Source organism: Scophthalmus maximus, chromosome 5 (genome assembly GCF_022379125.1).
Source record: "Scophthalmus maximus strain ysfricsl-2021 chromosome 5, ASM2237912v1, whole genome shotgun sequence".
NCBI lineage: Eukaryota > Metazoa > Chordata > Actinopteri > Pleuronectiformes > Scophthalmidae > Scophthalmus > Scophthalmus maximus.
The window spans coordinates 21,534,234-21,561,734 of NC_061519.1; the positions used below are offsets into that span (position 1 = coordinate 21,534,234).

General features: G+C 42.7%; 3 protein-coding genes across 10 annotated transcripts in view; 1 reads left to right on the forward strand and 2 right to left on the reverse strand.

Annotated features, from left to right (window-relative positions):
* Window positions 1-224: 224 nt before the first annotated feature.
* nadkb (NAD kinase b) lies at window positions 225-9,988 on the reverse strand. 6 transcript variants are annotated; one of them, XM_035633535.2, is made up of 12 exons: window positions 9,886-9,988; window positions 8,080-8,373; window positions 7,886-7,969; window positions 7,108-7,237; window positions 6,628-6,754; window positions 5,861-5,946; window positions 4,966-5,068; window positions 4,647-4,834; window positions 1,873-1,972; window positions 1,535-1,692; window positions 1,297-1,379; window positions 225-1,217 (listed from the first exon to the last, which is right to left on the reverse strand). In XM_035633535.2, the coding sequence occupies exons 2-12, from the start codon at window positions 8,370-8,372 to the stop codon at window positions 1,058-1,060; spliced, it is 1,512 nt and encodes a 503-aa protein (XP_035489428.1). In that variant the 5' UTR covers window position 8,373; window positions 9,886-9,988; the 3' UTR covers window positions 225-1,057. The 6 variants fall into 6 exon arrangements, with proteins under 6 accessions (XP_035489428.1, XP_047187838.1, XP_035489430.1 ...); XM_047331882.1 differs by having other exon boundaries at window positions 9,876-9,955; XM_035633537.2 differs by having other exon boundaries at window positions 9,768-9,898.
* Window positions 9,989-10,948: 960 nt separating this feature from the next.
* On the forward strand, window positions 10,949-18,136 carry gpr160 (G protein-coupled receptor 160). 2 transcript variants are annotated; one of them, XM_035633142.2, is made up of 2 exons: window positions 10,949-11,081; window positions 14,029-18,136. In XM_035633142.2, the coding sequence occupies exon 2, from the start codon at window positions 14,097-14,099 to the stop codon at window positions 14,970-14,972; it is 876 nt and encodes a 291-aa protein (XP_035489035.2). In that variant the 5' UTR covers window positions 10,949-11,081; window positions 14,029-14,096; the 3' UTR covers window positions 14,973-18,136. The 2 variants fall into 2 exon arrangements, with proteins under 2 accessions (XP_035489035.2, XP_035489036.2); XM_035633143.2 differs by having other exon boundaries at window positions 10,971-11,081; window positions 14,032-18,136.
* Window positions 16,867-27,501, reverse strand: part of skila (SKI-like proto-oncogene a) — a 32,067-nt gene continuing 21,432 nt past the window's right edge. For both annotated transcript variants that reach the window (XM_047331897.1, XM_035633137.2), the window contains exons 4-7: window positions 27,021-27,163; window positions 23,894-24,270; window positions 23,243-23,473; window positions 16,867-21,631 (exon numbers count right to left, since the gene is read on the reverse strand). In XM_047331897.1, the coding sequence (XP_047187853.1) occupies window positions 21,383-21,631; window positions 23,243-23,473; window positions 23,894-24,270; window positions 27,021-27,163 (1,000 nt within the window). In that variant the 3' untranslated portion in view covers window positions 16,867-21,382. The remainder of the gene's footprint in view (window positions 21,632-23,242; window positions 23,474-23,893; window positions 24,271-27,020; window positions 27,164-27,501) is intronic.

Below are 27,501 nucleotides of genomic sequence, written 5' to 3' on the forward strand. Positions count from 1 at the left end.
ACCAACATAAGCTGGGCACCTTAAAGATAAGACGCATAGACTTATTGATTAATCAATGGCATGATAATGTCAAAATAATTTAGATAACTTAGTTGCTGCCCAAAAATAATGGAAAGGCATATTTGTTTTGATATCCATTAGTAGCATTTATATACAACCTAAAACCCTTTAAAATGCCTCAGAAAGTTTGGCTTCACACAAAGATCAGACATGAAACAAAGGTGGAAAGTTTTTGACGCTTTATTTTCTCATCAGTCTTCTGCTACACACTTTGACAATTTGATAGATTCAGTCATGAAAATGACAGCTAGTGTAAGATTTTGTTCCACTTAATGCAATATTGAAATAATTTAAACTGGGCCACAAGAGAAACAACAAAAAAAAGTGAGGACACGTAGAGCACATGTTGTGAAGAACTGAAAAGAATTGGCCCATTATCTGAAATAAATGTGAAATGTATCACTTTTACAATCTCCCATCCTGAAAACATAAATATCACATAAACATGACATAATATAATAAATTAATTCTACCATCCTGTATGTACAAATTTACATTAAAGTTCAGAGTCGACCATCCTTTAGTATAATTTGTGTTTCTCCACCTCTGACCTCTCAAAGTCACGTCAGCGTGAACACCGATCGTCACGGTGATGATGCAATGTAATTCAAGTCCAAAAAAAAAAAAAAAAAGCTTTCAGATGAATGAAGAAGGACGAAGAGCTCCTATCCTCGTCGTTCACATCAAAGGATTACATCATCGTTAAAGCAACAATAGTAATTTTTCTTTATTTCTAGGAGGGAGACATGCTTTTCTCCCTGTTTGTTTACTGGAATGTGGTGAAATGACGATTCTGTGTATGAAATACTGTACACACAGTCTTCTCGCTGAACATGCTATTCTTAGGACTAATGTAACGCTGCTGTGCTCTCACATGTCACAGTCTGGTGTTTCAGTCATGACCGCCTCATTTTCACTCACTCAGCGGCTGCGGAGGGCGTCGGGCTGAACGTCTTTAACTCGGGGCCGGTCGAAGCGCCCCCACCCTCGTTCTGCTTCAGTTCTCCGTGTCGGATGAGTCCGAGATGTCCGCCAGTCGCGCCTGCCGCTTGCGCACGTTCCAGTGCAGACACTGAGCCAGGCTCTCGAACCAGTCGTACACCAGGTCGTGACAACAGATGGACGGCACCGGGTAACAGGATGTGGTGATCTTGATGCTGTTGGGAGAAAAGAAGAAATCAAATTACACCTAAATTTAAAACACCTACAGATAATGACAGGGGAATGAAACTTTACCAGTCTCCATGTTGGATCTCCTGTCTCTTCCTGCCGTCGAACGACACCCAGGCCGTGTTCCTGGCGTCTGGAGACAGAGTGATCTGTTTGAGGAGAGAAGAGGATGAACGAATTGACGGACAATGACATTTATGAATAAGAGCACCCACCATTTTAGATTTTCAATTAGTGAACAGGTGAACAGAAGAAACTGTGAGCCTATGCCAGGTGTGTGTGGCGTGACAGTCGTGTACGTTACCATGAGCTCCACCCCCGCAGGGACGACAATGGGCCTGAAGGAGAGCGAGTGAGGGCAGATGGGCGTGACCATGATGGCCGGTACATTGGGGTGGATCATCGAGGCGCCTGCTGCGGCCGCGTACGCCGTGCTGCCCGTCGGCGTGGACACAATCACACCTGGAGGACAGAGAGGGGAGGCGGTTCACCGTTCCATTCATTTGAGTTGTTCCCCCTGAGACTCCACTATTTCAAATTCATTTCACCCCTTTGTTTCAGTTGGAGTAGAAACAGAAAAACATTTCATTACAAAGTCTAGTCCAAAGAGCGGCATCATGAAAGGTGTGTGGGTGTCCTCACCGTCTCCCTGCACGGAGGTGATGAGTCGTCCATTGAGGTACAAGTCGACGTTAGACAGGTACGAGGATGGACCTCGATCAACCACCACCTCATTCAACACCTGTAGAACACACAGGACCACACAAGATTAGAAAAACAAAACAAGAGCAAAATAATGTCGTAATGACTTCAGTGTTCCAATGTGATATTTCAGTAGTTTTTAATCTGAATTAGTAATTATTGTATAGGACAAAAACCTTAATCCAGTTTGGTACTATTAAAGCTTTGTAGAGGCAAAATCATACTCATAATAATAATCACTGACTTATGATCACATATATAAAATGTGTTGCTGCAGTGCCATCTACAGGCCAAATGCCATAAATGTTTTTGTGTGCATATACACAATGTGCAATAGATGTACATTAAGGCTCTTAAATACAGGAAAATGAATATTTAAAAAATAAGAAGAAGGAAAATGGCTTTCATTCAGGATCCATAAAAGATGTTTTGTACCAAATATGACAAAGGCCGAATGAAAAGTGAGTTAAATATGATGAGGAACATAGTTTCATGTAGATTATAAGATGAGATGTGATGATTTTATAACATGTAAAGCTTTCACTCAATGTGAAGTGTTATATATAAATATCCACATGGTGTCACTGTCAGCACCAACAACCAATCAGCTTGTCCTTGGTCCAAGGTCCAACTCTAAACCATTCAGCTGACGAACAAACTGTTTTAAATGAAAACCTCAACGGCGGGAGACTATGTAGATAAAATAACTATGCTGGTTTTTAAGACCTGCAACACTCGACTGCTAAACGAATCGTCAACTATTGTGATCATTTTAGTAGTTTTTAATGAATTTTCCCCCCGAGATTCTCTGATTTCAGCTTCATAAATGTAAATATTTTCTACTTCCTCTGCTCTTCAAAACATCATCTTGGGATTTTGGGAAACACGATCAACATTTTTCACCATTTCATGGACCAAAACACTAATCGATTAATCGAGGAAAATAATCGACAGATTAATAGATAATTAAAAGAATCGTCAGCAGCCCTACTGGTTTTAGATATGTAATATAAAAAAAAAAACTCTAGATACCAAAAAAAAGGGCCAGACTTCAAATATGAAATTCCCTTTTCATAGACAATAATTATGACTGTAAATGTAATCATTGCAATTTAGCAGCAGAAGCAGAGAGAGAGTTATGGGGCCGATCAAATGCTGAAATCCTGGTGGGGCAGACAGGCAGCAGCATACCGATCATGTTCCACACTTTGGTCGGTCACACAGAATCCTGCAGGGCCGAGTGGTGATGCTGAGCGGTGATGCTGAGCGGTTGATGTCTGGCAGATGTACTGACGTCAGCAGAGCGCAACACTAACATCCTGCTGCACGCGGCAGACGTGATGTAATGTGAGGTCCAACTCTGGTTCGGAGACCAGAACCATCCATCACTGTCTTTAATTGATGAGACGAAAAACCCAGGGGAGAGAAGAGAGTGCTAAAAATGTGTGTTTTGTGAGAGTGTGTGTGTGTGTGTGTGTGTGTGTGTGTGTGTGTGTGTGTGTGTGTGTGTGTGTGTGTGTGTGTGTCTGCAGCAGGGTGGAATGTTGTTTGGTCACAGTGTGTCAGACCGAGAGCGTCAGAGCTCATTAAATATTGACTGCGCCGTTGACGCCACGGTGTCCATGGCAACTGGCTCAACAGAACTTCACAACATCAGACTTTCTCTCCCATATCGCCTCTATTATGACTGTCGCCCCGGCAACCGAGCTGATGCTGGCTCACTCGCCGTGCCGTCTCACATGCGCGCACGCAACAAAATAAACCCGTGATGAAAATAAAACGAGAGACACGCACACGCGCGCGCACACACTCACTCTGCCTCCATCATCTTCTGTTGCTCGCAGCAGCGTGTGCAGCGTGTAATGATCAGGAAATAATGAAGAGGACGAAACACAGTCGCACTGCTGTTTGAGCTGTTTTAGACCAAGCATCACCAAGAACGATGGAACCTGAGGAACTAAACTCAGGAACTTTATGTTCCCTTTAAACATTCCTGTAACTGTGTTTCCACTGAATCTGCACATCAGTCCGGAGAATTAGGCCGATCACTTTTTTTTTAAACTGCATTTGAGATGCAATGTTCACACAAAAGGGAACAAAAAACACGGAGTCGTCCTGCTGTTGTTTGTATTTACTCTTGTGTGACTAACTGACTGAGGGGTTACGAGAGCCAACAAAAAACAATCCAGCTAGTGAACATCCTTCCTCAGATATCTGACTTCTGAGAGACTTAAAACAACTTCTCACAAACAATCTTTATCCCTGGGGAGAGCTGAAAACGTCTAACTTCTTGTTCTAATATTGACACCAGTGTTATCTTATTGTGTGGATAAAACTGTGCACAGCCATGAGTTTGGGACCAATCAGCAAAATTCAACTCCACCGCAATAGTCTCAGAAAGCGCCTAACAGCAAGGACAGTTATCACAACAGGAACTACAGCAGAGGAACTTCATCTGCTCCTGGTCACTCTGGACCAAACAGCAATTACGCAGAGTTCCTCATCTTCTGGAGAAGTTGCTGCAGTGCAATCTGTGGTGTCCTCTCAAATATTAACCAATTGACCAGGACATAACCACCAGTACACTTCAACAACAAAGAAGTGAACTTACTATATCTTTTTTGGTATTAAATACATACACACCCAAGCTCAGTTGGTGTAGGTAATGAGTCCAGTATCCAGTAATGTGTTCCCCTTGACACTTTAGTCCTCACCTGTAGCTGCAGGGTGACCTTGCCAGCCTCGCTGTTGGTGTGTCCGTGAGGAAGGAGTCCATTGTGCTCATGTTGCTGCTCCTGCTGCTGCTGCTGCTCTTGGCTGTATGGCTGCTGGCCTGCTCTCTGGAGCAGGTCCTTCACCACCTTGACTTTCAGACGACTGCGCAGAGTGATGGCCGCGTTGCCTAAAATAACCCACGTGCAGATGTAAATAGGTTTACACAAAAGCCAAGACAATCTGATTAACATGGATTTAGTGAATATGTGTCGCTTCAGTAAACAGGAATTTATGATTTCATATAAAGTTGAACTTCACCTTCAAATACTTTGTCCACTTCAGTTTTGTACGACTCAAACTTGAAGGGGGTCAGGAAACCCAGGGACCCGAGGTGGAACGCCATGACTGGAGGGACGCTGCCCTGCAGAAAGAGAAGAAACAAGGTTCTTACTGCTTCTGCTGGATTCACCCTCCTCACAACCGTCGTCACCTGAAACTCACCTGGTGACCAAGCTACATAGAGGCCATTCAGAAATTATTATGCTTAAATAGTTTAAAAATAAAATATCCCTATCATTCTATACTCAATACACTATAATGACAACATTTGCAAAAATAAATTATTGTAAATTTATTAAAAATAGAAAAGATTAAATATCACATTGACATAAGAATTTAGACTCTTTGTTACGACACTTGAAATTTAGCTCAGGTTGGTATTACTTATAATATACATTTTTTTAAATCTGTGATATTATACTCAAATCAATGAATTATTATTATTATTATTTAATTTTCCCCCAAAATTGGGCCACAGCTATTTTAAGTCATGTGTATGTTTTTGATCTTCAAATCAGCAAAAGTTCAGCAATTTGATTCATAGTTATTATTATTTCAAAAGACAAAATATCAAAATTAACAATTTATCAGAATTTCCAGACATGAAGTATTGCCTGACCTCCACCTGCTTGTTAAGACCAGGGTTCTTGTAAAGGAAAGAATAAGAAAATAATAAATACTATTTATTTATTTATTTTTTACAAAAAATAAAATAAAACAAAAGAGTAAACATAGAGAAGGAGTAGGATCAAATACAATTATTCCACAGCAAAATCAAAACCAATGTTAATAATAGATTTGACAGTATCATATCCAGAGAATGGTAAAGGACAATATTTAAGTAAAAAAAAAATCTTGGACGAAGTGATATTACCTGGAAAAGAGAGGAGGCGTAAAGCAGAGTCCCGTCTCCACCCAGACAGATGATCAGGTCGATGCAGTCGGAGATATCATCGTAACCTGCAGGTGGAGGAGAACACAGCTGTTACAACACAACAAGAAAACACTAAAAATAGTCAAAATGTTTCCGTTTCAAAAAAGTCAAAAGGGCAGAAAATGTCCAAAGAGTCCTCCATGAGAGCAGCTGAGGACAGACCCCACGTGTGGCCACCGGCCAGCATATCATCCAAAAAGATCAGAAGAAGAATTTTTACTGAAGAAATTAGTTTCCTCCTTCAAGCTATAATTTCACAACAACTTCAAATATGGTCATGGCTGACGCACAGCAACGGAGACAACGTCACGCAACAAAAGACCATTGTGATATATTTTATATGGTGGTAATGGGATCTGAACTGAACTTTGACTGCAGAAATAAATAATAATAAAAAAAGAATAGATTGACTGTATTTAAGTACAAGGAAGGAGGCCCTGGTATTTCTTCAGCATTCCCAGTTTGTGAGACTTACTGCTTTCATTTTTGGGGAAGACATTCTGAAGTTTTTAAAACAATAGATTTACTTACAGTTTTTGTTTGTGGCTATTTTGGAAATTGAGATATTGCGGTTGTTTGCCAGCAAGTTGAAAAGTTCACAAATCAACTGAAAAGGTGATATGTCACTGCTGTGTCCCCCAAGGGGCCAGAAAATATAGTTTTATGTAAAACTATGTTCATCACTTTGACTTTTAAACATCTCTCACCCTCCCTGAAGGTGCAGAGCTGGTTGCGTATGGACCCGAAGGCCTCGTCCTTTGACAGCGTAGCGTCGTCTGCGACCCTGCGCTCCACGTACACCATCATCTGCTTCTCCTGATACACAGAGACACGCTTCAGTGACAACAGCCAAAGCACACACGGAAAAACAGAAAAAATCTAAATCTTTAATATACACATTCTGTAAAAAGCTTGTACTCATCAGTTGTTTGTAAACATGCAAGGGGACCGGACTATATTCTGAATTACATTATGACAAAATGCAGATTTTCCATCAATAATTCACATTTAAATGATGTGTTGTAAGCACACCTCATATTTATAACGTGAAAAATGCAGAGTTGGTTCAGATTTAAGTTGAAAATTGTAAGTGCTGATATATTATACAAACTTATCGACATTACATTTTCCTCCCCTGCAAGAACAAAAAGCCTATGACAGCATTAACGTCATATCAAATACTGTACCTCCACTAGAAATCTGCAGAGCTCTTTGAAAGGCTCGACCAAGCTCTCATCTCGGATCTTCCTGATAACGAGAACGTTGACCGGGGGTTTATTCCAGGTGAGCCTCTGGCTGGCCGGGTCCTGGATGTGCCTGGAGGAGAGAAACAGACACAAACACAAAGTGAGTGAGGAAAACAAATACAAACACACAGAGATACGTTAACCATTGCCGTCTAAAGAAGACATGTTGTGTACACGGAAATACAGGCAGAGAAAGCAATAGGTCAAAAAGTAAGAATAATAAGCACAAGCTGTTACATATCACAATGTCTTGAAACTTTATTTTCAATTTAATCCTGACTCAAAATAAAGTCAAATGTCACCATTATACTGTCTCACCTCATGTCTCCTCAAAAATATTACACCTACTCTACACGTACTAACAGCTGAAGTCACTAATTTACTCTTATGACACTTTATATGACATCTGTCTGAGTGAGGTCCAAGAAAACATCTATTTATATCTACTTTACCATTTTTCTTTCTCCTCCTTTGCGAAGCGGATAACAGGCATTTTGCAGGTAGTTTAGTAAGCGTGTGTTTACAGATCAAGTGCGAGGAAAAACTGTGAGATCAGCTGAAAAAGAATATGTGCTCTGTTCAGTGAATCACCCCATTGCATGTAACATCCAACCACAGCATTAGCATTTTATCTTATCTCACACAGTTACACAAGCTTTTACTGTGTCAATGTCCCCAAAAAACATCAGTTTGTCACACACAGCAGCCTCATGCTTACATGACTGAAGTCGGGTTGGGAAGAATACAGGCTTTGGGTCCGAAGTGAGTGGCTGGATACGGTCCATGTAGAAAGTGGGCTCTCCTGTGAGGAGGGGGGAAAAAAAGAAAAAAAAGAGTCAAGACACCTCATGTCCTGGGCAGCAGACTTGTGCCAGTGGCATGGCGGACCAGCTGGCAACCTGCAGTGCAAACCTCTTAGGTGAGCTTTCCGCTGTGTCGCTCGCTGACCCGGAGGGCTCCAAGTGCTCAGGTTGGCCTGGCAACCACCGCCGCTCGGTCCCACGGAGCAGCTGTTCGTGACCATCCCCCCGTCGCTGCGGCCTCTTCCCTTCCCGCCGTCTCCTTGGTGACTTGGTCGGGTGCTCCCTGTGCTTGGAGGGCCTGGCTGACTCGGACAGCTGACCGAGGGGGCCCGAGGGTCGCACTACACCTTTGTCCGGCTCTGCCAGGGGCCCCGAGGGCGGACTGGTCTCTGAGTTCTCCATCCTGCAAGGAAGCAATGCAGCAGCTTTTATGAGAGACTTTAAAACCATCTTTGAATAAGTTAAATATATTTCAGGAGTGCTGAAGAAAGTCAGCTGATTGGTCCAGTGGTCAGTTAGCAGAAAATTAAGTGAGCAAATGATTATACTGAACATAAACAATAACAATAAATAAATCATCATCCAGGCAGTTATGGTGGTAAAATATGAAATATTGTCTGGTATGAAGATTTACTGCTTTTATATATTTTACATTGTTGTTAAATAAATATATTTGGATTTTTAACTGTTGGCCCCACAAAACATGTTTTCTGAAGAAATTATATTTTCTCTGAAAATAGATTATGTATTCTATCTGGACAAGTGTTTGTTTGTCACAGGAAGTAATGATTAGTCACAGTAATGTAACTACTGAAGATATAAGTTGCAAGTGAGAGCTGGTAGAATCATATGATATATGATACATTTCAGTCAGTAGTCAGTAGCTCAGTCCTACAGCAAACAGACAGTATTGACTGATTAAGCAGTACAGAGCACTTTAAAATCAAATAGGGCTACAACTAATAGTTGAATAATGGTAATGGTGATAAAAAGTAATTTGGTCTAAGTCGTAAGAACTGTGACAAATGCCCACTGAAATGTCCTGTGTCTGTAAATGTCAAGCAGCATCAAACCACCAATGCAAAACCCCAACAACTCAAGTTAACTATCACAAACACTATAGACAAGAAAACATTTACAACATTTAAGAAGCTGACAGTGGAAAATCTTTAAATGTGTTCTTCTAGAAAATAGGATTTACAAACAAACAGTGGCTGATTAACTCTCCAGGGATCTAAAGAATCACTGCAGCTGCCCTTCACTCAGGACTAGTGGAGGCTGTAGTTTGTGGTGCTGTTGAATTGTATGTCCCTAATCGCATCATGGTATAACATGATAGTATTCAATACAACAGCACCACCAAACTACAGCCTCCGAAGATCTGATCGCCAAACCAGTATCAACAAAGACTGAACATGATAACGCATGATAACCTTCAACAGACGAGTAGGACAGTAGCTGCAACCGACTGCACATGTTGTAGTCAATGTCACTGATAAGCTGATAGATGAGTGTTGTATCAGGTCTGCAGCTTCCTGTTAGCATCACATTCACAACAGTTGGCTAAGAAAGTTAAACCGCTTATGGACAAATTCGTCGGTTCTTCCTCGTAGCGATTGACGGGGACCTCGGGTGAGACAGAAGTCCTTGTACAACACGTCCCTCGTGGGAAAGAAGCAGCTACGCGATGGAAGAAAGTTGTATCTCTGGGTCGAGTCTCGGCTTGTTGACGTTGTTGACAGCTAACGTTACCTAGCAATGAGCTAACCGGCTAACCGAACCGAAACGAAGCCTTACACGTGTCACACAAACATGCTTCACGTCGCCACCGGACACTGTCAAACGTGTATTTAGACGGAGACGCCGCCGCCGAAGTCTAAACAAACACTGAACTATTACAAATACCAGGTCAGACCGGGGGAGGTGACGCTTCCGTCGCGACGGGACTCGGGGGCGTCGCTGTGAGCGGAAGTGTGCGCAGGACCGGTGGTCAGATCAGGGGCACAGCGCCGTGTTGGACCCCGGCGGTCACAGACGGAATTACACGCACAGTGTGACTCCAGGGTGGAAGCAGTGGTAAAAAAAAAAAAGGCCAGGGCGAAACTTTCTAAACCCATATAAGCACTTTGGTTAAATTAATTAAGATGCTGATGGAATACTAACCAGTTGCAAATATTACTTGAATTTAGGTGCAGAGGGAGAAAACTAGACTATGGTTGGATTAGGCCTAGTTGAAATCCAATCAAATCCAGGCCACACGGAATTGTGCATAAACTGTTTACGCAGTAAATAATAGTATTAGTAGTTTAAGTTAAAAAAAACAACCACCATCCCAGGCCCATCATGCACATGTATTGAGACATTCTAGTCTTTTGACCATGTTGTCATTGCAGTCTCCTGCACATTGCCGATCATAGAATTTGAGAAGTGCAATAGAGTCCTTGTACCTGATAGAACATCAAATGGAAAATAGATCAAATATAATGAAACAAATATCATACAGATAAACCTAAGGTAAAGTAAAATTAGAAAAACAAAAATAGCATTTAGGATGATACAAAAATTTAATGACATCTGTCTTCACAACAATATTTTATGAATTACAATATAAAGCTAAGTAGGTCAATGTTCTTTTAATCACTCACAGTTAAAATGACTAAGAGAACACTGATGTGAATAATCTTGAGCCTACAGTTCCTAACATTTTTTTCTGCATATAGTAATTAATACACAGAAAGTATATGGTAATAATTCAGCACAGCAACACCGTAGAGGCTGCGAACAACAAGTTGAATACCAAGGACTTGACAGCTGAGTAAACAGCACTGGGTCAGATTTCTCGATAAAGTCTTTTTTCACTGCAACCACAGCATGTTTGCACTTGTTTGAACACCACTCCATGATGTGATGAAATACCTTCCAGCAGCATATTCTGAATGCCTTGATCAGAGCTAATGCATTGGTTGCCTTGACTTCCTGTGTTCAAGCCACACCTTCTAAACGAAGTGTCTTGTTGATGGTATAGTATCGCTGAAGCTGGATCCAGCAGATTCGACCACCTCCTGGAGAAAGAGACGGACAGACATTTGAAATCAGACTGGATTCGCACAGGTAATAAATCCAAACGTACCTGCGTCTTTCACTGTGTCTTCTTAATGCAGGTTGCAAAGTTCTTTGGTTAATGAGTTGTCAGGTGTTTCTTTGTAACACTGACACATGTTCTTAATCAATTGTCTTTATAGGGAATTGCACGGGAAGAAGTAGAAAAATGCAATGGGAATAAACGTACATGCATTTGTGCTCAGTTCTCTCTGTGATAATTGCACTTTAATTGGATTGAAATGTGAGACTCAGTTTTCTTGAGTTAATGTTTGGTCAGTGTCCGCTTCCTGGAGATGCCAGGCAGCTCTAACTGCCTTTGTTAGCCATGTATTGATAACAGAAAAAAGCAGAAGCAGCAGCAGAGGCAGACCTCAGGGGTTGTGCCGTAGCATCAATCCAGAAAAATGGAAGATAAAAATCCTTGCTTGAATCAATAATAACACTTCACTTCTGGGCTGCAGAGGTCGAGGGAGAACAGCTCTGTTATTTATTCAACAGACACAGATGATGTGATCTGCTCCACATGTTGAAAAATAATTGACTTATTTTCTCATAAACCTCAGTAACAATCCAAAAGCTTGCATTGCCGTCACCACCCTTCACAAAAACCAGTGAAATAATTCAAGGTCATAGCCAGGAATCCAAGCAGCCTTCTGACACTGATAAATTAAAAAAATTAAAAAAGATGTATACTGTACTTTCTTTTTCTATTGGTCTTGATACTGTATGATTCATTTAAACAGAGGTCGCAGTATACAACAAAATCAAGTACACCCCTGGTTAATATCACTGAACCATCAAGGACAAATTCTTTTTTATTTAATACAGAAGAATGAAACCTGTTAATTTAAAATCTTTGACCATTAGGAAAAATCCATATGAAGGAGCAAAGTTCAACAAAAGTCAGTACACGCTTCATTAGTGAGATTCCACTCAATCATTTTGTTAATCATTTTCTGTTTGTCTTTATATTCGCTCACAGCCTCAATCCTCTTGCATAAATCTTTGGATAAATGTTCTGCCATTCTTCACCCGATGAGTCTTTTCAGCTGCTCTTTGCTGGAAGGGTTTTGTGGCAGGAGACACTGGCCAGGTCACAGCTGTCACTTTTTTTTATTCTTCACATTGTCAATTTCCTCTCGTGTTGAAAAGCCTCTTGGGACTTGGGAGTCATCTTTTCATGAAGTATTTTGATAGACAAGTTATAGTAATTGTGCCATCTATAAACATAAATATCTCCACACCTTGTGCACTCACACAGCCTCATATCGGCAGCTTTCCCTCCGTCAAGTTCCATAGCTGGCCCTGTGCGGTCACTGTCCGGGCCAAACATGCTGCATCCCATGAATGTGCTGCCAATATATAGCAGACGCTATCTGTGGCTCAGCTTATCTTGAGTAATGTAATGTAATTCTTTTCTGACTTTTTTTATACTTGACCTCTTGCCTGTCTGATCAGTCACTGAAACACCAATTTTTTTCGCGGTTACTCCTTGTGCCGATTCAGATGCACTTGTGTTTACTTTTTTAAGTAGTCCCTATGACTTTTGTTTAATCCTTATTTATTTCTGTGAATTTATAGTTCTTGTTTTGTGCGGTTTGGTACTAATTTGATTGATACTTATTGCTGGTGAGAAGTTAAGAACTATGAAACTGAAGAAAGCTTGGCTGAATCCTCTTCTCCATTTTCATATGTGAAAATCAAAACGGAATAAAAGTGTCTTGGTAATTTTGAAATGCAAACTTTCTTATGTCTTTGAGCTTTGACTATCTTTTGACTTCTACTTTATGGACAGAATACTAGAACCGACCTCTAACGCAAATCATCACGACGAGGTTGAATCAACAGCTATAGAACAGTTTCAACAAAAACTAGATACTATAACTTGTCATGAAGGGAGGATTTACTGCAGTTTTAGCCAGGTGCACCTTATCAACTGGAAATGTATGTGTTATAGGTTCACACACATAAGAACGAATAACAATGGTTACGTTAAGTACATGCTAAAGATAAAACAGTTTTTCTTTCCTGTTGCGGCCATTAACAAGACAAAGGTTTAGAAAAGGAAAAGAAGAGTGTGGTTTCTGTGGGTATGAGTTCAAAGAAAGAAAGAGGTTGTTTTTTTAGGTTAATTCCAATTGTGAGCTCCTGGTTCACACAAGAACTACAACAATTTTGTTGATTAATCAATCAACAGGAAAAAATATCGATAATCAAACAAGAGTTTATTCATTTCTTGAGGAAAAAAAGGCAGAATATTTGCAGGCTCCAGCTGCTTGAATGTGAAAATCTGATGTATTTCTTTTATTGTACATGATACTGAAAGTCGCAAATTCGGGTCGTTGGAAAACAACAATAAATCATTGAATAAAAAAAGGACAAATTAGTAATGAATGATAACAATAATGACATTATTTGTTAGCTGCAGCTCTAGATTAAACTGTAAACTAAGGTTTTTTGGTGGTAGTTTATTTTATTTGGAGTTCCTGAAAATATATTTGAATCAGTGTCATAAATGAACTTTTGCTAAAATCTGGACTTGTCTGTTCTGAGCTGATGATCCTCCTGGGCTGGAGCTGACACTGGGGACAGTGCCACCGATCAGAACTCTGATGTGTGGTTAGTCAGCTGCAGGTACTCATAGATGTTTTGCTAAACACTGCATGTGGTGCAGTGGAAAAACGAAGTGTCGACAGCAGTGAGGAGCAGTGAGGATGTGGTCTGACTGTCAGACAGAGGCTTCACTGTCACAATAAGTATAAGTAATAAGGCTGAGGGGAGCTGAACATCAAGGTGATAATTCTTGTCACCTTGTTTTCGCATTTCATACACTGTTATTTAAAAAAGAAAAAAATCATTATCGCTGGTTTTAAGTCAGAGATCAATACTTTGATTGAATATTTGAACTTGAGCATTTCTTAAAAGCGTATTTAAAATACCCTTCCCCCTCCCACAGCAGCAGCAGAAGAAGAATCTCCAGAATGGTCCACAGTCGCCTGGGCACTTCAGGTTAGACGACACACCATGATCCTCTCCATCCCCTCCATCCTGCTCGGACTGGGAGGGAAGTGTCTGCTCAACTGGGCCCTGGTGTTCCTCCAGAGGAGCCACGTCTGCAAAAGCTTCGTGGGGATTTTCGGCGTGTCCCTGTCCGTTGTGGACACGGCCGCCATCCTCATCTTCGCCACCATCACCGTGCACAGTGACGGAGGCGTCCTCCTCTCGGACCTGCAGCTGACCAGATACCACGTCTGTTTGCTGGCTCAAATCCTCGGACAGGTCTACGGCGCTCTGCAGTGGCCCGTCGTGGTCGTGGCTGGTTTGGACCATCTCTGCACCATTTCTCTGCCGCCGGCCTCCCCGAGGGCAAGGTGGATTGTCCGCTTATTTGTGACCGTCCTCCTGTGGTACCTCGCCGCCCTCTACGTCTTCCTGCTGTCTGACTTCACTCCCGTCTTGGAGGACGTGTCTCTCCACCAGATGCACCAGTGCTGGGTCTTCCACACCACTCAGATCCTGCAGGTGGTCACCATGCTCCTCTTGACGCTGGGCTGCGCAGCGCTGCATGCTGTGTGCAAAGACCACATTACAAACCAAACCAGTACTCACTCCAGGAGAAGTGTCGTTTGCCAGGTCCTGTGTATATTTCTGAGCGCCTGGGCCCCGCTCCTGGTTTTTCTGGCCGTGCTCCTCCTCCTGCTCCTGCTCCCCGCGGGAATGCCCTCATACCTGGGACTGAATGTGGCCTGGCTCTGCTTCCTCAACAGCTTTCTGATAGCAGTCGTTCTGTGTGTAGTCGGTCCAACCTCGCAGTTTGCACAGGGCTTGGCAGCGGTCCCTGCCGACAGCTTCTGCGAGTGGAGGATTAAATTTAGCTTGGCTGCAGAGGACGGAACATGACTGCGCCGATGATGAAACCTGAAAGTCTTGTTGCGAGACAATATTTTTGGAGAAGTGGTCACGAGAGCAGAGTCGCTCTGGTGATTGTTGTTCTGACGGTCTGTCCAACAATTATGGACTGAAAAATATCCATAACTATTGGATGGTTTGCCTTGGAATTTTGTTCAAACATTCACGACTCTAAGACAATTCATCCCTGTGACTTTGGTGAAACTTAGCTCAAACGTATCCAAGGAAACATCTCAATGTACTGTATAATAAGACATTCATGTTTCATAGACATGAATCCTACTGACTTTGATCACTTCGATCTCCTTAGATCTTATTTATTGATTGCCACCATACGTTTGACATCTGTGGGTTTGAGTGAAATGTATCAACAACCATTAAATGGATTGATTGATTGATGGATAAATTGGAGTTTTTTCAATTTCAGGTTCCTGTGAATTTTTTTTTACTCAGGACCAGAAATACAAACAAAGTATGCAATGCAGTAATAACAAAGTGAAGATTTGGTAGTTGTAGAAAATCAGTTAAAGGTTAAAAAAATTTTTATAATTCGCAAATAAGGCACATGGGACGCAGTTAGGCCCAGTTTGTGTAACAATATAACTTGTTTGAAATACTTAAGCATCACAGAAGACTCTTCCCATCGTCTGGATGAATGTTGTTGCCATGGAATCAGCGAGTTATGTTGTGGGCTACAACATCCTCCACTTTATTTATCATTATATGTTGGAAAAAAACAATACCACATTTGCTATCACCAGTTCCTGTTTTCTAAGCAGAATCTTCTCAGAAGGTGTATATCACATACATCTAAAACTGTGTATGATGCCTGTGTTAATGCTGCAACTGACGACGTGTTAATCATATTTTAGGCTACAACTAACAATTGTTACAAATATGACCATTAGGAAAAAATCCATATGAAGGAGCAAAGTTCAACAAAAGTCAGTACATGCTTCATTTGTGAGATTCCACTCAATCATTTTGTTAATCATTTTCTGTTTGTCTTTATATTCGCTCACAGCCTCAATCCTCTTGCATAAATCTTTGGATAAATGTTCTGCCATTCTTCACCCGATGAGTCTTTTCAGCTGCTCTTTGCTGGAAGGGTTTTGTGGCAGGAGACACTGGCCAGGTCACAGCTGTCACTTTTTTTTATTCTTCACATTGTCAATTTCCTCTCGTGTTGAAAAGCCTCTTGGGACTTGGGAGTCATCTTTTCATGAAGTATTTGGATAGACAAGTTATAGTAATTGTGCCATCTATAAATATCTAAAATATAAAAATATCACCAATTTCTTCGCGGTTACTCCTTGTGCCGATTCAGATGCACTTGTGTTTACTTTTTTAAGTAGTCCCTATGACTTTTGTTTAATCCATTTCTGTCAATTTATAGTTTTTATTTTGTGCGGTTTGGTACTAATTTGATTGATACTTATTGCTGGCGAGAGTTAAGAACTATGAAACTGAAGAAAGCTTGGCTGAATCCAATTCTCCATTTTCATATGTGAAAATTAAAACTGAATAAAAGCGTCTTGGTAATTTTGAAATGCAATGATTATTGATCAATCTGCAGAAAACTTGGATTTAATAAATTCGATCTAACCCTGAAGAAAGTTTATAAAAAAAATGCCAGACAGGTTCCCAGATGCCAAAGATTACTTTGTGTGCAGACAACAATTCAAAACCGTAATGGGTTACTGATGTGATGGTTAAAATTGTTTACTGGTTACTTTGCCAATCAGTGTAATTTCTGTTTTCCATGTGACCTGCCCGGTCTCTGTAATGTGTGAGTGATTTCATATGCTTCCTTTTTGGGTATCTTGTGCTGAAGTGTGAGGAAGCAAGTCATAAGAACACAGAGAAAGCCCGAGGACAGCACCGGTTTGACACTACAGAACTTTACTTGAATTTGATCCAAGTTCATTGTCTATACAGGGCATATTTACAAGATCTGAAATCAGCGGAGGGGCAAAAAACAGAAAAAAAAACAAACACTAGATACAACTGAGGTATTAGCTAAAAGCATTTACAGGTATGTCATTTACTAGTAAATATCAATGATGATAAACAGTTAGAGATGCAGTGTCTTCTGCTTAAAAAACATCTTTTTATATCACAACATGAGGTAGGAGAACAGTGTCTCGATTCATGCAAGAACAAAAGTCTCATCACACTGTAGTTATTGGCAACGTAGTATGCAATGTTCGTACACAGACACTGCGTTTCATGTTTTCGGAACAGCATCGAGGGGGAAGAAGGGTTCTTTTTTTAGCAAAGCCATAAATATTTTTTCTTCTTCTTCCTTTTACAACAGGATGTGTGGGAAATTAAAACATTATATTCTTAGTAGCCGGTGATCTGTGCGACCAATCACCAAGGCAGCCCTATAGTTCAGACTTCTCCCACCCCGGCATATAATTATTACTGGCTGACAACTATGCACCCAACTACAAAGCAAACCAACTAGGACAGTTCAAAGGTCAGCTTGGATTTGTTTAATAGTTTTATTCATACGTGGGCATGTAAATCCTGTATTAAAATATGTTCAGGTGGTAAAGCCTGGCTCCTCCCTCCTCGTTTTACTCGGTTGGGCAAAACCTCACACCTGTAGAAATTCTGTACAAAGCATATCCAAGTTCTCATAACACTGCAAAATGCAAAAAAGGGCCCAGCACGCCGTGTTACAGGGGATCTTCTCTCCCCGATCGTTTAGTCCTTTTTTTTTTCTCATCAAGGTGTACAATTCAAGAAGCTTCACGTCGCCCCCTTGTGTATAAAATGCTAATTACACAGAAAGTAAAACTACATATTTTTTTATTAGGGTAAATGTGAAGAATTTAAAGGATTTTTTTTGTTTGTTGTTGTTCTGCTGAAGAGGTAATTAAGTCAATAACAACTAATACTGATTATCTTTTCAGTGATGTTAACACATCCGGATGAGGATATGTGATCTGAAATAATAAAAACACAACACATCCAGAGCTACATGAGCGAGTTCTTCTCTTTCCCTTTTCAAAGCTGCCATGCTTCAGTCAGACATCGGAGGTCATCACACACACACACACACACACACACACACACACACACACACACACACACACACACACACACACACACACACACACACACACACACACACACACACACACACACACACACACACACACACACACACACACACACACACACACACACACTCACACTCACACTTTTCATCTCACACACATCATTTCCAAATCAAATTAGGCTACATTTAGTTTTTCCGTTAGCTCTGACTTAATATTTAGCCTCTGAACCAATTATGACAAGGACATAAAACTTGCACATATTCAATGATCATGCATATGAGCCATCTCAATAGTTTTGTGTTACATGGGGGGGAAACTTTTTCTTCACAAAAAACTGATTGGTCGAGTGGCCCGGTGACACTAAACATAAGGGGCAGCAAACATGCATTAAAAAAACCTTTTTCACTTTCTTTCTTTTTTCCCCCGAAATGCATATTCTTCAACAAATATTTTCAATTTAACTCAGGGGAGGGGAGGGAGGGTTAACAAAGAGGAGGGGGGAAAGTTCAATACATTACAAGTTAAACAGTCCGTCAAGATGAAATCCACAAAATAAAAACAAATGCATCAGTTCAGAAAAGGGGGAACGTGTGTAACCAAGTATTATTTTTCCTATTTTGCCTTTATCCTGCGTCATGTCTCAGGAACCGTGCATGTCTCTCCCCCATATCCACTCGACCAAAGTCAAGTTCGGATTTCTGCAAAGATCACCTTTTTTTTTTTTTTTTTTTAAAGAAAAGAAAAAAAGAAAGCAACAAACATTTAGGCCGTCTGAAGCCTTAAGTCTGGTCCAATTTATATAACCTTTTGAAGATTATCCATATAAGAACAGTTAATATATTAATGACTACTGTATTTACAAGGTGAATATAAATCTTTAGTTAATACGTTAAATATTTTCTTTCATAATTTCAATAAAGGTTTAAATGGAACAGTAGAGTGTACATTTGCGGCGTGGGTTTGATTTGACTCGCTTGCACCTGCACCTGCTTCTATCGACGATCAACAAACCAGGACTGCCCCGGTCTTCAAGGTCTGTTATTGTAAAGGGAAGCTGTGTAAGAAAATCTGCATTTAACAGGATGGAGCACAGTGGAATGTCTATCAATTTGCATTTAGAGCAGATGCATAAGAACAAGCTCAGAGTTTAGCTGAGGCCGATCCCCTTCTTTTTAAACAATTATTTACACACACGCGCGCGCGCACACACACACACACTCGCTTACAGGGAACTCCTCAGTGGCAATAAAAAGCGCTTTTGCCTGGCAACTGACACAATAAAAGTCCTCTCTTCCTCCGGCTGGATGTCTGCTCGCTCTCCTGGGCTTCGACAAAACACTGCGCTACCCCCAGCTGATCTGGCACTGCGGATGGATGGATGGATGGATGGATGGACGGGTAAGTGAGATCGAGTGAGTAATGGCGGGTTCTGTGGGAGAGGGAGGGAGGTTGTGTCGAGAGAGACGGGGGGGATCCTTGTACAGTCTCACCCGAGGGTGGGCAGAGGCCCCTAGACAACAACAGCTGCCCCCATTCTGGCGGCACAGAACAAAAAAAGGGCTCCCTCTGTACCCCTGGCGTCCGGGCCACCCAGCCTGCCGTGGGGGAAGAGTGCACCAGTCCCCCAAGCGCTCCCCTCAATCCTCCCCTCTCTTCTTCCTCTCCCGGCGCGGTGCTGTTTGTTCAGCCAGGCAGAATAACGTGAGGCAGGGCCCAAACCACCCTGGATTAACTGCTTTCACCTGCGACCCACATTCTTTGACGACGCAAAAACAGGGTGGGGAGAAATTTTTTTAAAAACGTCCGCTGACAATGAAGTCAAATGACACAAAAAGAAGAAGCCCAGAAAACAGGGACACGCTAGAGCTTTGATCATCTGCTGGGAACGCCGGGACCATTGTTCCGCCTGAATGCCCGCACTGCACGAACACACTTGATTGTGTGCGTGCGTGCATGTACGGATGTCGTATGTATTATGGTAACACAGTGCGGTTACTGCACATGTGAGACTCTTGCCTTTCTTCTTTCTGAGAAAAGCTACGCCGCCTCACGCAGCCCCCCGTGTCCAGACGCATTCCTTTCCCAGGAGACTGTGGAGGAGGAGGCGAGCACATCGAGTGCACAACACACCGCTCGTGAGCTTGTTCATGCCAAACCCTGAAAAGAGCACAGTGTTTCCTGTCTAGCCCAAAGTGGGTGAAAACCACAGTGTTAAGGAGTTTCCCAGCAGAGGGCAACAGCCCGAGCACACAGCGATGGAAGGTGTGAGGAATCTAGTGGAGGGTGAGGGAGGGGGTGAGGTGTTAGAGGAGACACTGGGCAGCTGGTGGATCAACCGACAGACTGTTTGGTCTACAACAGGAGAGTCCAGGTGCTGCGGAGCAGAGCGAAGAGGAAGATAATCTGTGGAGCAGCTGGGGTCCAGACAGTCTGCTTGCTTTTTTACCTTGTGGGCGACACACTCAAAACACTCATTTCAAGTTCAGTGTCACTACTGGCATATTTTCATTAGGCTTTACAACATCTGCTTAATGTATTTTTTTCTTTTGTACAGTAAAGGTTTTTTCTCCTCCATATAGATTTGATATTTTAACACATTACACTTTTCTTTCTCTGTATTTTATCAGGAGCAAAAAGAAAGAAAGAAAATAAAGAAAGCTGTTTTTAAATGTCCATGCAGTTTCCTGCATTCGCTGGTACTTAAGCATCTGGGGCTGAAGGTACAGAGAGACGGAGAGGAGACGCACAACCAGGTGCCATCATGTGTCCGTGGGCACCGGCTGTTGTGCCAGGTAGTATCAGTGAAGTGACACGTCCGTGAGGAGCTGCAGACGAGCATCTGTGTCTGAGCCCAAGTCTGAAAATCTCAAAGTTGTTGGCTCCGGAATCCAGAGTGAGCCAGAAGGGAGGGGATGACGAGGGTGTCAATGTGAGGGGGAGAAAAATATTGTGATGGTTGAGCTGGTCTCTACTCGAACAAACTCCCGACTGTGAAGCAGCTGTTTGTTCAGTAAAAACTATAAATTAAAATCATACATGCCCACAAAAAAAATCTTTAAATACAGTTTAAAGAGAGGAGCCGGAGCAAAAGAAAGAATGATAAAAAAAGCACACCATAAAAATGTTCTTTTAAGTGTTAAATTATAAAATTCAAAAGTCAGTTCTACACTGAAGTAAAAGGGGAGGAGGGCAGAAGATGCACAACTTAAAAACAGCCTGAGGAGGCGCGAAGCTCCTTTCTGCACCAGGCTGATTTGTTTGTGTCTGTGGAGTCGGTGGGTGATGTGGAGAGGAATGAGGGAGGGAGGGAGGCACCTGGAGGGGTGGCAGTTACTTTTGGCCAGACGCTGGGGCCTCTGAGATGGAGGAAGGCGGGGAGTTGGCGTTAGGGGGTCCAGAGGAAGGGGAAAGAGGAGGAGAGGGGCTGCCTCCCACGGCGACAGACCGGGCCATCTGCTGCTTGAGCTGGGTGATTGTGCGCTCCAGCTTCTCCCGAGCCTCCCGCTCGCGGCGCAACTCCTCCTGCAGCTCCTGTCGGTCGGCCTCCGCCCGCTCCAGCCTCTGACGGAGCTCTGACAACTGCAGAAAAACACGGACGTGAAGTAGAGTTGTGTTAGGAGACATTATCACATAAACAAACAAGTAAATAAATCAGGGTGCTTAATCTCACTCAGTAAGATTCTGTCGAGACTGAGAACATCCCACAGCACACAACTTCATCAATCTCCAAATTAATTATTTTCATCCAGGATCAATAAGAAACTCCTTCTCTAACTAATTGCTCAGAGATATTTAGTTTTCAATCACTTACGACAATGTACAGATGCAAATCCTCACTTATAAAAATAGATGAATATTAAATGTCTGTGATTTCTTGCTTGAATTTTATTATAGCTAATTGACTAATAGTTGCAGACAGAAACTTCTGTAAATCATGTACACCACACGGAGCCTTCACACCACATTGAGACAGAGAGGTGGTATCTGAGAAGTAGTTAACCGGCGAGCGATCATGACAGACTGAGCAAAGTGCAGCTGATAGGATATCTACATGTGCTGCACTACATTGTGTGACCTGAACCCTCAGTGGCTGCTGCTCCTTGAGCCGTCAGTGGTCAGAAGTAAACTCTTGACTTAACCCCGTTTGCAGCAGCTTAGTGTCACGGCCAATTTGCGGCTGCCAGACAAGTAATTGCCAAGTGTTCTAAAGATTCATAAATTATGTGACTGGCCATTAGGGCAGGACAAGAAAATTTGTTTCATAACAAAAACAAAAAAGCATACTGTATAAGAATAAGTGTGACTGATTCTCACACAGGCAAGGTGCCGTGATTTAACAACTTGTTATTTAACAATATGTAAAATTAAAAAATAACTTCAGTTATCAGTCTCATAGCCACACATAGCCGCATGTAGACACCCCCCCCCCCCCCCCCCCCCCCACTCGTAACTGGCAGACGGCCTGATCGTGATGCCAAGAGGAGCAGGGCAGGAGGAGCCAAAGCTTCAACAGCAGACAGGAGGGGGATGATACTGCAGCCCTGAGCTCAGGCCAACATAACGCAATCTATCTCAAGATTAAGTCTAGTGGAAAACTAAACAAAGGCTTGAATCTTCGTTTGTGTGCGCGTGCGCGCGCACAGTGATTCAGTGAGAAAATTATTCAGTCAGGAAACTCTCATTCGCAGAAAAAACGCTTGTCCACACCTCTAGTCTCGAGGTTTTGGTAGAAAACACTCTGCGCTGCTCTCAGAGGAAATATGTGGGTGATAACTATGTGATCTCAGACTTTTTTTTCCCGCCACTATCCGATGGGAATATTTATAAGACCAAAAAAATAAAAAAAAAACGAGAGAGAGGGAGAACTCCAAATATTTTTCCACTCAGTCCACATCCACTGGTACAAGTGAACTGCTGGTGTTTATACCGACTGCTGACCAGAAATTATGGGAACCAAAAATTCTTGTACGTTCACGGTTATTAGCTGAGGTGAATTAAGTAATTTGTTTTAAATGCTTAGTATATGCAAAGAAGTACGTATATGTGGTCTGCTGGTTTGAAGCCTAGCACTGTAACCTCTGAGACATAAATGGTTTAAATGAAGTGATACAAGCCAATGTGCATATTGTATCATCCATCTGACGCCAGGCCTAGTTCTGTCCCTTCATGTGTCCTCCTCTAAGCCCTTACCTGTGCAGTGTAGTGGGCCTCCTGATGGCGCTGGACCCCCGTTTCGCAGGCGCAGGCCTGCTGCCGGAGCTGCTCCAGACGGGTCTCCAACTCCAGCTGCTCCTGGCGGGCCTGGTTGAGCTGCCGCGCCTGCTCGCTGTGCACCGCCTCCAGCTCGCTGCGAAGCTCTCGCTGCTCAGCGCTCAGCTCCCGTAGCCTCGCTGCCTCGCCCCCGCGCAACGCCTCCAGCTCCTGGAGGCACAGAGACTAAAGTCAGGGAAAATAATAATGATGTGATACTTCGCTGACATCTGTAAGGGGAAATAGCTTTACATTGCGGCCGCTCCACAGGGAGACAGATGTCTTGATACCAAAAGGGGCTCAAAGTCCATATGTCCATATGAAATCAAACTTCAGCCTTTTCATGATTGTACATAGTACATCATACATTAGCGAGACGTTGTTTGGATTAACTGTGGTGCTGACTTGAAAAATGGCTGAACCATCTGGAACCTAAATGTTTCATGTGGTGGGAGGGAAACATGAAGGGGTCAGTGAGAGGTGAACATCACCTCCACATCAAGGACACTTTTAATAGGCGAGGACAGTTAGGGTCTAGTTTATCTTGGGCTCATTTATCTTGGTCTTTGTTCTCTCCTGCCCGCGACTCACCAATTCCAGCTGCAGCTGCTTGTGCAGGGTGGAGTTCAGCTTTTCCTGCTGCCTGCTGTACATCTGCATGATCTCCACAACAATCCTGTCCTTGTCGTCCTCCAGCCCCCCCACCACCACTGCAGCGCCGCTCACGGCCGAGCCCGTGTCCTTAGCCGCTACTTCCGTTACCGGCGTCAACAGCGACGCAGGAGGAGGAGGAGGAGGAGGATGAGGGCTGTGAGTGGGGGTGTGGGAGGCTTTCTTGCAGCTTGGGCTGCTTGTCTCCATGGAAACTGCCTGGGTTTGGCATTCCCGCTCGGTGGCCGAGGCAGCAGCGGCATGTTGGGATTTGGCCTCCTCGGCGCCAGCAGCGGCAGGAGGCGACGCGTGAAGATCTGAGGAGGGAGGAATGAGGATGGAGCAAAGAGTTTGAAAAAAAAAAGAAACAAAAAGTAAAGGGGGTGGTCGAAAGACAGGAAGTGCGAGCCGAGCTGGCTCACACTCCCGCCTACGCTTAGTAACACCCTCGCACAACCTCATAGAAGCTCACACCTCTTTCTCAGCGTGCACGAGCACGGCATGGCAACAGCCGAGGAACCAAACACTCGCCCACAAATACTGTGTGAGTGTGTGAGACGAAGAGAGAAAAGAAGAATAAAGGGTCTTGTGTGGGAGCTGCGCTACTCTGTATGGACTTCTTCAAGCTCTTGCTTGTTCCCTCACTGTGGCCTTTAAGGTGAACATCATGGCAAACAAATCAAATCGGCTGTGTCACACTTCCTCACACAAAGACACGTGAACAGATGGGGAAATGTGTCGGCCGGCGATGACAGTGTGTTAGCAGGTATAAGCTCGTAGACAGAACGAGAAGAAGAAATGGTGTCAGAGGGAGGACGAGAACAGTGGGATGTTTACAACAATAATGTATTCATGTGTGTGTGACAGGAAACAGTATGCTTCGTACACAGCCTGTCTGACCCTGGAGAGGACACTCATCTACCGACTCGAGCTGGCTGGCGCACACGCACGGACACACACACACACACACACACACACACACACACACACACACACACACACACACACACACACACACACACACACACACACACACACACACACACACACACACACACACACACACACACACACACACACACACACACACACACACACACACACACACACACACACGATAGTAGAAGCACATAAATAGCGGGAGTGAGTCATTTGGTGGTGGAACAGAAGGAAATAAGCAGAGAGAGAGAGTGAAAGAGAGAGACAGAGAGAACTGAAAGAGTAAAAGGCAGATAAACTGGTAGAGGAAGCCATTCAATGAGAAGAAAAAAGAAAGAGGAGAGGAGGAGGAGGATGAAGAGGTGGAGGAGGAGGAGGAGTGTGTGTGTGTGTGTGTGTGGGGGTGAAGAGTGAGAGGGAGGCGGAGATCAAGGAAGCCAGAGAAGAAAGAGGCATGGATGGATGGATGGATGGATGGATGGATGGATGGAAAACGAGGTAGAGGAGCAGACAGGGAAGATGCCAGGAAAAGAGGGACTGAGGATGGAGGGAAGAAAGACCGATAGAGAGAGAGAGAGAGAGAGACAGCCTGGCAGTCAGACGTGGCGTAATAATGACAGACGGAAACTCTCTCCCCCTCTCTCTCTACACATACACACACACATACATATAAATGTGTACACACACAAACACACCTTATTAATGCAGCCTTAATGTACACACTTTAATGTGTACATTAAAACACAGTACACAGAGGAGGTCACTGCCTTTTCACCCCCATTGCTCAAATGTGAGGTGCCTCCAGAGTCTTTATGTGAAGGTCAATGCATGATTATGTGTGTCGCTGCAGGCTGAAGTGTGTGTGTGTGTGTGTGTGTGTGTGTGTGTGTGTGTGTGTGTGTGTGTGTGTGTGTGAGTGTGTGTGTGTGTGTGTGTGTGTGTGTGTTTACAGTAAGCACGTGTCAGCTCTTTGAATGTGCTACATGTACATGATCTGCATGTCTCTTCTGCTTATGTTGTATGTATGTAAATTGCCCACACATCATGTATGTGTGTGATGTATTCACAGTTGACATGTTTGTGTGTCTAATGTACATACAACATACAACAAGAGGAAAAAAATTTCGTCATTAACTGTATAATCTTGGTATTATTATTATTATTGCTCATAGTTTTATGGTTAATCATATCTTTAGGAATTATTATTGGATTTATTAGTTAAGTAATAGTTTTGGGTTCACAAAGAAGCAACCCATATTTTGGGAACCCTTCGCTTATACCCCACACCACCATTTAGTATTTATGAACTATATTCAAAGATTCAATTAATAGTATATTACACACAATAATATGTGTGTACACAGATGTAACAACATGACAACAAGGTCATTTTCTTTTCCCCAGACTTACTCTGCATTAGTATTCATCTTAACATCCTAACCATTGTCATCATGACATTTTTAACCTACTTATCACACAAAGATGATTTCTGAACATGAAATTACCTGCCACCTTTTACACTAATGTAGCTGCATAACTACTGTGGTTCAAAAGCCAATCATTTATTGGATAAATTCCAGGCAATTGTCCCACCCTTCCACCTCTTTTCAGCTCTGCTGTGTTCAGTTTTTCGGATAAATGAACATAATCAAAGTGTCGGTTAGAATGTCAAGTAAGACAGGGATTGATTCCGAGTGTTATTCTTTGTTAGGAGGCAGCGTTTGATTATTATATGCAAATTGAAATGCTTGAGAAATTTGTAGGAAGCCCACACAGCCTCTTGTCTGTCAAACCTGCCTCCAGACCTCTGGTTGTTCTTGGGATTGAATCTAAAATTTGTGATACACCTTTGGTTTGTAATATTCCTAGTCAGGAATCATTTGCAAGATTATGCTCCAACATTTACTCTGTTCAAAGGCAGGCTTAAAACACTCCCACTCCCCAGAGATGGTGAAAAAATGGTTTGTTTGCTTGCTGTGGTTCAGAAAGAAACAAAAAAATGGAAAAGATGGATGTTTTTGTAATTTAGAGTCTGGATTTGTGTGTTGATGTGTATGATTGTGTATGATTGTGTATGTTTGTCTTCCTGTGTGTGCCTCGCCGTATTAAAGTGTGTATCACTACTGACCCATGGGTGGCTCGTCGTGGCCCAGCACTCTGCGGCTGTAGTGGTGTTTGAGCAGCGCTCCGAGCATGTCCGGGCTCATCTCCGCCTCCCGCTCAAGAGACACATTGGGCGCCACCATCTTATCATATGTGTACAGGTAGTAACTGGGAGAGAGAAAAAAATGAAGAAAAAAGACACTGAAAACCTGAACTGGCAATAACATGAAAACAAATGCTTACTATATTTTTTTTTTTACACAGAATACTAAACATGCAGTGGCATTGAAAAGACATTTCAAGTCCTTGTTCCCCTTCATGGCACAATGGGTGGGATGTGCTGCTAAAAATGAACACACTGAAACAAGCATCTGTTTTGTCTTTGCTATTCTGGTCATGGTGGCAGCAGTATCACCTTTCACACACTTCTCTGACTTTGCAGTGAAGACCATAAATTGAGTTATGGACTTTACAACGCTGATGTGTGTTAAGCAACATATACGCCT

Bases quoted from the DNA above. Each gene is read 5' to 3' on its own strand.
- gpr160 (XM_035633142.2), top strand. From the start codon at position 14,097: ATGATCCTCTCCATCCCCTCCATCCTGCTCGGACTGGGAGGGAAGTGT.
- nadkb (XM_035633532.2), bottom strand. From the start codon at position 8,552: ATGATGATTTATTTATTGTTATTGTTTATGTTCAGTATAATCATTTGC. The intron at 6,755-7,107 runs GTACAGTATTTG...TTGTCACTGAAG, and splicing joins TCTGCAGATTTCTAGTGGAG to CGTGTCTCTGTGTATCAGGA. The intron at 5,947-6,627 runs GTGAGAGATGTT...CTCCACCTGCAG, and splicing joins GCTCTGCACCTTCAGGGAGG to GTTACGATGATATCTCCGAC.